Below are 10,409 nucleotides of genomic sequence, written 5' to 3' on the forward strand. Positions count from 1 at the left end.
ACCAGGGCATAGTATACGTCGAAAACGATCCAGAAATAACCCACCGCAACGCAGAGGTCGATCAGCATTGGTACAACCTGGAACGTGAACTGTTCCAGGAACGTGTTGATAGAATTGCCTTTGCTTAGAGCTGACAACACTTCGCCGGTCTTTTTGCCCAGGTGGAAATCGAGACTAAGGCTATGAACATGTTCAAAAGCAGCGGTTGAAAGTTCCATGTATGAATACTGTCCGACAGGAATCCATAAAAAGGAACGCAAAGAACCGATTAATCCCTGATTTCCCTGAAGCCAACGGAAGAGGACATAAATGCAAATTCCACGCCATGGAATGTAGAATTCTTCTCCAGTATCTCCCGAGAGAACATTGGTGATTCTACCAATTTGAATGGGAACCATGACATTGATGACAAGCTGTAAAACGACCAAGAAAAAGCAAGCGACAACGATGAGTTGCAGTCGCCGAGATTTGGAAGGCCAGAGATAAGGAAAGAATAAGGAATAACCGCTTATATATTCCCACCAGCTGGTTGAAGGTACAGTAGTTGGTCGAACCCAAGCGTCCTCTGGTTTGAAATCCGAATCTCTTTTTCGGTTTGGAGAGGATGACCCGTAGTTATCACCGTTTATTCCGCTGCGATGGCCATTTAACAACCTTGTGGTCTCTGAAGCTTCACCGGAGGCGAAGCGTGCAGTAGCATCCTTGTGACGATAGCTCCTCCATCCGACGGAACTTAAGGTATAGAAAATCACAATCCCAAGCAAAGTAAGGAGCCTCACTACAGCAACGATTACTTCCACTGTTTCCCAGGACGTCATGATATTTCTCAGCGGGCCGCCAGCAGGATCTCCGACAATTGGTTCATGGTGAGGAGAAGTGTAAAGGGCCAGGCAACCTCCCAAAATTATCAATTCCAGTGGTATAGCAACTGCCCAAGGAAGTAGTTGTGCGTAAGTCGGTGAGGGTGTTGTATCCAAGAGTGAGATTAGGATGACGGTGTATGCGAAAAAGGAAGAGACGATATAAATCTGAAATTCATGTGTTAGAAAATATAAACAGTAAGGTTGAATCAAACAAATACAGAATATGGGATTCTCACCACTCTGGATTGACCACACCACCAGTGCATTTGCCGATACATGATGACGTGGGTCATAGTAATAGCTGCATCAGCGACAAATGTAAACAAAACACCCACCGACAGCCACCTGAACGTCAATTTAGCATTTGGTGAGAAATCGGACACAGGAGGAGCGAACACAGCAGTGCTCCTCATACGCGTCGGCAACGGTCGACCACCAGGTCCTGTTCGAATGGCGGGAGGGTGGGCAGGTATTCTCCTGGCCGATATGACAGAACGTGATACGAATGCGATAAGGAAGACGACGACGATGATCACGGGGGAAATCGACCGAGTGTAATGTAGAAGCATCCTGATTTCCGGGTGTGAAAACGATGGCACGCTGCCAGCTCTTTTGGAGAAACCCATACTGCTCCCAAGCAGCAATTCCAATTTGGAACCCGCAAGACGAAAAGGGAAAAAAAGCCTTCCGCGTTCAATCCGCTTCCATGACCAAACCCCTAGGGCTTCTCAAAATATAATTCCGCAGAAACGACCGATGAAGAGGCCAAACAACGACAGTGAGCTCTAGCGGAACGGACTCAGGTATGAATGTTGTTTGGGGCGTCGGGGAACGAAATAGTAAACGGAAAGAGGCGAATTGCCGATTGTCTTACTTTGGCCACGAGCGAAACAGACGAGACTCTGGCCAAATATGAGGGTAGAGGCTTTCAAAGAGCGCAGGAAGAGAGATAATGAGGGTAGAAGAAGAGTATCAATCCCCACGTCAGCTCTGTGCCAGTCAAGGGTGGGAATTGGGCGTATCCCGAAAGCGGTAAACAAGCGAAAGGCTGAGGCGGATTGCCGAACTCCAGGAAACCGCGGCGGAGAGGGAGGAAGTACCCGGCTACTGAAGCAATGCGGAGAAGGAACGGAGGATCGCGAGCAGAAACAGCATAGAGGACGATAGAGACGCAAAAATTGAACGATAGGCAAGGCTCAAGGAGCGCTGTGATCGGCAAGCACGGCTATTTTCAGAGCTTCAGTTCAGAGGGATCGGTAATTACCTACGGAGCTCGGAGTTCAGCGGGAGGGGGAGGTGTGAGGAAACAAAAAAAGGTAGAGAAGAAGAAGAAGAAGAAGAAGAAGAAGAAGAAGAAGAAGAAGACGAGCAGAACAAGCAAAAAAAGATAAATTCCGTATCCAGGAAGGAATTATGGGGGTGTGGCGGGATTGGGCTTCCGAGGCGCTGGAGCTCAAGAAGTTTTCGATCTATAGGTCCAGACGATCACCGGCGGCACGGGACCTGAGCTGAGGCAAAAAATCATGTATAAAAAAGATATTGAAAATATACATATGACAATAAGGTCAAGAGGCGAATAACAGGATCCAGCAAACAGCAAACAGCTCAAACTGGGTTCAATTAATCAATTGGATCAATGAATCAATGAATCAATTATGATCCTTGTGGATCACTCCCGCGCCTCCCCCTGGGGTTCTTCTTTCAGGCTTGTTCTCGTTGCTTTGCTTCCCTATTTTTCTCAACCCTCCAGGTCCCCCTTGCTGCGTAGCGATTCGTCAGGCGGCGTCCTTTTGCAGACGAGTCGGTGAGCGGCCACAGACGCTGCAAAGCGGTGAGGCCGCTCCAATGGCCCCCCCCCGGCAGAATAGGTTCCTCGTCGCCAATAGTAGTCGGGGAGACACGGAGGCCTTGGGGCTAGCAGGGGTGGCTGGGATAGCCGGTTCTTGCGCGTGGCCTGTCGGGCTGCAGGCTTTTCCCTGTCCTCGGTAACCACCTCAGCTGGAGCGCGCAAACGCTGAGGCTAGTACATGTACCGCCGCCGCTGCCGTCGTGGGGCGCGTTGCTACTGGTCAGCAGCGCATCAGGTCAGAATATCGGAGAGCAGGGTCACCAGTTGCGTGCGGACGGGTCATTACAACCCAGATGACGGGGGTTGGAATGGTCTAGCAGCAACGATCGCGGTGGGACAGCGCAAACTGGGATTTTGAGGGTATATGGAGATAATACATTTCCTTGTATATGCACTGCTGATGCAGTGAGTACAAGGCGCGATCTTTTATTATTATGCCTCTCACTATCTTCGGAAATTTTGCCACAACTGCGACACTTGGAGTCTCTCGCGCCAACCAAGCCTACCAAGCCTTCTAATGTTGCTTTGTTGTCGACTTGTGTTTCTACTGTTATACCTACGCGTCGTGTGCAGCTTGTGTTGGCTAGAAAGGTCCGCTACATCTGTCCGTCAATCGGCTGTTGAACGAAAAATTCCCTTCAATTGCTGGCTATGATCTCATGCATACAGCTATTCCTATTTTAATGGAAATGATGCTGCGTTCAGCGTTCATACTACTCGTGGCTGCCATGGTCGATCTCGCATCGTTAGGCATGTCAGAAAATACAACCCTGTTTTGGTTCTGGGACTTAATGGGGGTGTGAAGTAAAGAACTTTTCGATGGAATGCATCATGCTACTGCAGCTAAACGTAATTCTGTGGTAAGGATGTCAGGAGCCCGGCAAATTGCTGGAGGAGGCGTATTTTATCAATCACCGACAACAAACGCAAAATATCGGTGTCGCATGAAGCATAAATATCATTCGCCAGCCAAAGGGTCCAGCGTGGCCATACTTGTTACTCCCATTGCTAACTCGCCTGCATTGTCAGAAAAAAGAATTTAATCACCGCTTGGATTTCAAAAAAGCACTTCATTCTTGTCTTTCGATCATAAAAAGACCATAGGTGCACAAAGGTATGGTTGCTCCGTCTACCTGATCTTAGTATATCACCTTCTTAACTAATAGACAATTCAAGATAAAAGAAGCAAACATATTATATGTAGCTGAAAGATAAGGTCTTTTGAGAAAACCCTATATCGAAGCGGTAAGAAGACAACATCCTCTCTTGTTTGATCAGGCACGAATCGCCCCGCCCGAACCCTGCCCTCATGTTTTTCTCACCAATGCCTTGCAAGTTGCGAACATCAACATTAGCAAACGCAGCGAAGGTAAAGAGTCATGAGAAAGCAATGGTTTTAATCATCTTTTTCATCTTTTTTTTTTTTTTTTTTTTTTTTTTTTTTTTTTTTTGGTCTAAAATACCCAGAACTCAATGGTCTGGTCCATCTTTAGATGTTGACCACATGCCGACCCAAGCAACGGAGTCTGTGAAGTTCAGACTGCAACACCAGCAGATATTTATTTTTATTATTTGAACTTTTTTATTTTATTTTATTTTTATTCTTTAAAAAAAGGCTTATCGAGATACGAGACGAACCCACAAAAACCAGAGCTGCATGCTGGCTAGGCTACTATACCCTTTTGGCTCTAACAACAGGCGCAAGGCTTCGTGGAAGTTGCTGTATGGCTAGGCCCTGTGTGATGATCCGTGGGGCCGGGACTTGGGTCTGATTCCCGACTTCTGCTTGGCGCATGGCCATGTTCAAGGCCTCTTCTGACCTCTGGATTTTTCATCTAAAGAGCTTCAGAAAAAGAAATACCAACCGACAATTGATGAAGGTGGCCGGATGTGGGTCGCTGATATGCATAAGCAACCAAGAGAGCACCTTATCACCCGCCTCGATACATCACATTTTTTTTGTGTGTCCACCGAAATGTGCAGTACACATGTATGCCCAGTTTCCGGACATCAGGATGTGTGTGTGTTATCATTATTATTAAGGCTATTGCCCGACCTATTGCCCGACCTTCCCGAAAGGAGGAAATGTGCAGCTTCCGGTCGTGTGCCATGGCGGAAATTTAAAATTACTTTCTTTGTAGGCGGTCACTGATCATCGTAGGCGGAATGAGCCTCACGCGACCAATCTTGACCAACGAGATTTATTGAACTGCTGCTCTTCCACACTGACGATTTATTTTATCAGCCACTGTCGGTTGAGGATATATCATTATTGTGAACGGTGGAGTCTAGATTTAACTACTCAATCCTCAGAAGCACTGTGCGATAATGTGAGCGCTTGATTGTGCTGATGGCAGCATTCCCCATGAGCTTTATGGTACGGTAGAATATTACCCACAGAAACAAATTCAAGGAGTGGAGTAATTGAGAGAAGTCACGATATACCCCTCACTACTTTGTAGAGCCGTCCTTCCCTGAACGCTTTTCAACCAGCACGAATTTCCACAAAGCTTGTCCAGTTCGGCCTGTCTGCGGGAGACACCATCTGGACTACCGGCCTGCTGCTTAGCCTGCGTTAAACTCAAGATATGCATTTCCGGATGGGGAATTTACCCCGTTTTCAAAGCGTTGGACAACCTGAAGGATTTTGAAGAATTTTTTTTTTTTTTTTTGCTCTACTTTGAGTTATCTTCCCGGTGCTTATTTTTTATTCATCCGAGTTAGGTCGTAAATTCTCCGGTTACACTCAGTGCGTTTAGACTCGTTAATATTGTGCTTGTTAAATGGCCGAGTATTGAAAATTCTACGCGTATATATCAAGTATGCGGTTGTCTTGATCGTTCACCATGTACTCTTACACTGCAAGTATTTGCGTTGAGAAAATGCTCCAAAGTAGCTTGAAATAGTGCAACATTCATAATCACAATAGAGTCACGGCAGCATTATTATCTTTTCATATCTCCCATTCTAGCTCAGGTTCCACTAGCAATTCGACCTTCCATATAGTATGTTTTTGGGAGACACAAAATCACACTTCACTGCCGCATCCATCAGAATTTTTTTCCCCCCATTTTTTGATTCCCATTTTTTCGAGTGAGGATCCTGGGCAACAAAGAGCTGCCATGGTCCTTTCTATATAAACCTGTACAGATGTATGTGCAGTACATGTACAGTACATTGATGATAGTTCGTTTTTGTGAATCATACATATAGATATATATCTCTCTCTTGAGGAATAGGTGACTACTACCTTAAGGAATGATTCTTTTGGCGTAGTGGTAAAAGCCCTCCTACAAGATTGCATGTTTAAACAGTTTTTTATCATCGATCAATGCCAACCTAGGGTTACACAACATAGCACTGGTGAAGGTGGATGGGGGTTGTTTCCTTTTTACCACAAAAGACCTCTTAAGCCTACTAAGACCATCTGTTTTTGCAAGAAGAGTCTGGGGAAAGCCAATGTGGCCACTGGGATGCTTTGAGCTCCAAACTATCGCTTATGCAATCCGGGTAGCGTACCCCTTAACGTAACGGCTCCACCCGTATTGGTGGGGAAAGCCCCTGTATGGAACGAGCATATCTTATTTCTGCAGAGATGAATGAATCACTGATCCTCAAGAAAACGTTGAAAGTCTGCTTGAGAATCTATGTTATCTTTAGTGTTGATCTATAGCCGGACGTATGGCTGACCAAAGTGTCAGCGCAAAGGGAGACCAGAGGTATGCACAATATGCAATGATGCTAACTAAACCTTGTCGGTGTTATATAGTATGTGAATGGGTCTCTGTCTGCTGGTGTTCTTGAATTACAGCCAATGACGGAGCTGTGAAATATCCACAGCTCGAGGCAATCTTTAACTCAAGGAACCTTGTAAGTTGTGGAACTTTCCTGTCAACGGCAAGCCAGAACTCAACTCCGTCTGTTGCGAAGAATCAGGCCCTGGTCAGGGCTGGCGGCGGAACCCTGTGGGGTTGAGGAGAAATGGGTTCATGCTTTGTCAAGGGTCTGAAGAAAGAGGTGAGGGGTTGAAGAACGAAGGCCTAGAACATAAATCTTCCGTTTTCGTAATGTTAAGGGCCCTCTAAAGTGATCTTCGCACTTATTGAATACCTTTAGTTCTGGGAGGGGGGGTTAATGCATGGAGATACATAAAATTTCAGTGGTTATGGGAGGAATGTTTGCTGCCCCTCACCATGTATGTGTTAGAGCTTAAGCAGACCAATGCAGGGTCCACACATCTTTGCACACCATGGCTTTTCCCAGTAATAGATATATCGATATGCAAAACATACCTGGGATTCTAGAACATGGCCTGTCTTAAACTTGTTGTGTTGAGTGACCCGGGAGTGGAGTGTGGATGCTCATGCTCAGAAGGTTGACAATTCCTGCACGCTGATAGGCCAAGTCACGCTGGCCTGTCACCAGCGGCCTTGGCTTGGCTGACAGTCCTCCACCCCAGAACCCGTCTGGGCTTCGCATCCCTCCCTATCCAACAACACCCGGCACCCAACTCGCCCACCAGGACCGCCATCTCCGCAGACTGGTTATTCCCACGAAACTTTGCCACCTCCTCAGGGCCGCCAAGTGCTTCACCCTGCGCTTCAGTCACAAGACTTGTCTGGTCTTGCTTGCCTCGCCGAATTTGGTTGGTGTGGTCTGCCTGTTGCTCCCTCATCCACCGCATCTCACCCCCTCCCCAGCTGCGGTAGAGATGGATCCGCGGTCGTCACCAGACTGCTCAGCCGCCTGGATCTGAGTGTCGAAGATGCCTGAGTCCCATCAAAACGAATCTCAGTCTGGTGCTGTTGCTCTCCCTTCGGCGTTAGCCCATTCAACCCCCCCTCCACCACCTCCGCCGCCACCACCACCCGCGCCGTCACTATCCTCCCAGCGATATACTAGAGCTACAAGTGCTTTTGCCCGGTTCGCACACCCTTTCATTTATGGCTCAAGGCCACCAAGCCCTCAGCCAACTGCTCCGCAGGAGGCGCTAGTTGTTATACATCCTCTACATCCTACAGCGCGGTAAGTGATGATGCCCTAAGGAGTGCGTGTTTCTATTGATATTTTTGCCGCTATTCTGCATCTACAAGCTATTCTGCATCTACAATACATCCTCATCTCTAACGCTGCCGTTTCATACGTGTTTCGTTATGTAGGCCTAGTCCGTCACAAATAGTCACACTTAACACCAACGTTCATATTGCTGCCCTTGACATTTCGCCCCAACAAACACATGCCGTTGTCGCCGGGCGTGGGATCCTCAAGACTATCCGAGTAACTCCCTACAGTTGCGAGGAAGAATTTGACCTGCGCGAGGCTATTTTATCATATCATTCGAATCGCCAAGTTTCAGCGGGCACCTTATCTGCAAAACACAAGGACCAGCTTGCCGCGAAGGATGTGAAGTGGTCTCATGGTGAATATGACCGCATAATTGCTACAGCCGCTGCCAACGGACGCATAGTTCTCTATGACTTAAAAAGGCCAGGACTCGAATTGGGCCGGCTCCAAGAACATAATCGCCAAGTTCACAAGTTAGCATTCAACCCTCATCGCGGGGCGTGGCTTCTGTCTGGTAGTCAGGATGCGACTATCCGGATGTGGGATCTGCGAATGGTGTCGGGCGAGAGAGGGGCGATGAGTTTTGGTAGTAAATTTAGGTTCAATGGCCATAGTGAGGCTGTCAGAGATATTAAGTGGTCGCCGGTTGATGGCGTTGAATTTGCGACTGCTACAGATAGCGGCGCTATCCACCGCTGGGATGTTCGAAAGGATAATGCCCCGCTAATGAAGATTAATGCCCACGAAAAAGCCTGCTTTTCGATCGACTGGCACCCGCACGGGAAACATGTTGTAAGTGGCGGCACTGATAAACAAATTAAGGTATGGGACTTTTCAACAACAGATCGGAGACAGAAGCCATCCTTCCAGTTTCGCGCTCCACAAGCTCTTCATAATGTACGATGGCGGCCCCCTTCATGGGCTTTGGAGAATCAAGAAGTCGCAAACTGGCAGTCTACACAAATCGTCACGTCTTATGACCACGAGGATCCTCGAATTCATATATGGGATTTACGCAGACCTCATATCCCATTTAAAGAGATCGATCGCTATAATCGTCCTCCCACTGATCTGTTGTGGCATTCAAGTGAGCTATTATGGACAGTGGACGGCGATGGCACTTTTACCCAAACGGACATTAAATTTGCACCCCAAGTGATATCGCGCAGGAAACCTTGTGCTGTAGCATGGAGCCCAAATGGCGACATTATCACTGTGAACCACAAACGCCCGTCAAGGCGGGGGTTGAACATGAATTTAAGCCCGGCGGAATTCCTAGGCCTCAAGACAGGAAAAACAAGTAGTAGCGAAAAAGGGACTACCAGCCTCAGCTTGACAGATGATGGCCTGGACGAATCTGCGCTTTCGTCGCTAAGAAAAAGAACCAACAAAACTGCTTCCTCTAGAGGCTCTAAGTCATTGAGCGGAACCCCCCCGATGTCAGAAGACGGTCCTACTGTTATTTCTCTTGAGAAAGCCATTGCACATAGCGGTGTGTTTGAGCCGAGTCAGATTGGAGCTATTGGTAACGTTTCCGGTGCAACGTTTGACCCGGAAACCTTTAGATATCTCGCTAAGCACTATTCGTCTCTAATGGGGAGTTCGGACTGCAAAAAATCGTCGTCTAGCTTGTTGGAAAGCGTGCAGATGAGTTTTGATAACAATGCAGAATGCGCGGAGGATGTCTCGTTATACACGCTGGCTCAAACGTGGAGGATAATTCAATATGCTGTTGTCCATGAGTTAAAGGCTAGGGCAGAGCATCGTGCGTCTGCCCAGGAGAATAAAATCGAGAGCATAAAAGAGAGCACAAAACCGAAAATATCAGAAAATGAAAATTCTCTTGACAAATCGCAAACTTTGGAAGAACCTATTCCTGACAAGCTTAAAAGCCGCCTGTTCAAAGGCGTGATGGAGGCAGAGGGGACTCCCCGTGCACCGACAGACCATGAAAGCACGTCGAACATGACGACTCCTCTCGCTAAGCCGTTACCTGACTCTCCTCGTGTCGAGGAAAGCAACGGCGACAGATACCAGGGTTCAGATTCAGAGCATGAGTTAGAAAACATCCAACTACTACCGCCATCAGTGTTAAGCTCCAATGGAGGGGAAGCTTCCCAACGGAGACCGTCGCAAGATGGCTCGGGCGTTGAAATAGAATCATTTATTAATAATGAGCCGCGTCGGCCTAGGGCGCAAGGGTCGCCCAGGAGCTTGTCACCAGATCGTTTGTCCAGGCGAGACTTGAACCTTATAGACTTATTCAGCGAATGTCGATCCGCACCTCGTGCTATTGCTGGCAGAGCAAACTGGCGTTTGCACGACCTCCGCGCCTATGAAAATCGTGACTTTGAAGAGGAAGATTATGACCAAAAGGTCGAGGAGAAAAGGGCAGCTCTGAGGGATTACAAAACCTTCCCAAAGAAGTTCTGTCGCTTGACACTCCTTCACATGAGCATCTTATCAAAGCTCGTCTGCCCATTTCTTACACGCGTCATGATTCCGCAGACAGCTTTCTAATGTTTTCTGCCTCGACTGATAGCTCCCCAAGGACTAAGTCGATAAGCGAGTCGTACTCCGAACGTTCGAAACTAGAGGATACTGCTCGAAAAGGCTCTGGGGACTGGCCCGTC

The 10,409-nt window shown here is 47.6% G+C and overlaps 4 protein-coding genes across 4 annotated transcripts in view; 2 read left to right on the forward strand and 2 right to left on the reverse strand.

Annotated features, from left to right (window-relative positions):
• HCAG_04551 (hypothetical protein) overlaps nt 1–818 on the reverse strand; it is a gene marked incomplete at both ends in the record, with an annotated part of 2,381 nt that extends 1,563 nt beyond the window's left edge. Inside the window, 2 exons of the mRNA XM_001540661.1 lie at nt 45–413; nt 555–818. Coding sequence (XP_001540711.1) covers nt 45–413; nt 555–818 — 633 coding nt within the window. The remainder of the gene's footprint in view (nt 1–44; nt 414–554) is intronic.
• A 324-nt stretch (nt 819–1,142) lies between these two features.
• On the forward strand, nt 1,143–1,421 carry HCAG_04552 (conserved hypothetical protein; the record flags this gene model as incomplete). The annotated part of the gene is made up of 1 exon (XM_001540662.1): nt 1,143–1,421. The coding sequence occupies one exon, from the start codon at nt 1,143–1,145 to the stop codon at nt 1,419–1,421; it is 279 nt and encodes a 92-aa protein (XP_001540712.1).
• Nucleotides 1,422–2,601: 1,180 nt separating this feature from the next.
• Nucleotides 2,602–3,442, reverse strand: HCAG_04553 (predicted protein; the record flags this gene model as incomplete). Its single annotated transcript, XM_001540663.1, has 4 exons — nt 2,602–2,861; nt 2,897–2,928; nt 3,273–3,295; nt 3,380–3,442. 4 exons carry the CDS (start codon nt 3,440–3,442, stop codon nt 2,602–2,604), a joined length of 378 nt encoding a protein of 125 aa, XP_001540713.1.
• Nucleotides 3,443–7,019: 3,577 nt separating this feature from the next.
• On the forward strand, nt 7,020–10,296 carry HCAG_04554 (conserved hypothetical protein; the record flags this gene model as incomplete). Its single annotated transcript, XM_001540664.1, has 4 exons — nt 7,020–7,058; nt 7,112–7,357; nt 7,508–7,737; nt 7,872–10,296. The coding sequence occupies 4 exons, from the start codon at nt 7,020–7,022 to the stop codon at nt 10,294–10,296; spliced, it is 2,940 nt and encodes a 979-aa protein (XP_001540714.1).
• Nucleotides 10,297–10,409: the final 113 nt, after the last annotated feature.

This window comes from Histoplasma capsulatum, genomic scaffold (genome assembly GCF_000149585.1).
Source record: "Histoplasma capsulatum NAm1 scaffold_4 genomic scaffold, whole genome shotgun sequence".
Taxonomy (NCBI): Eukaryota; Fungi; Ascomycota; class Eurotiomycetes; order Onygenales; family Ajellomycetaceae; genus Histoplasma; species Histoplasma mississippiense.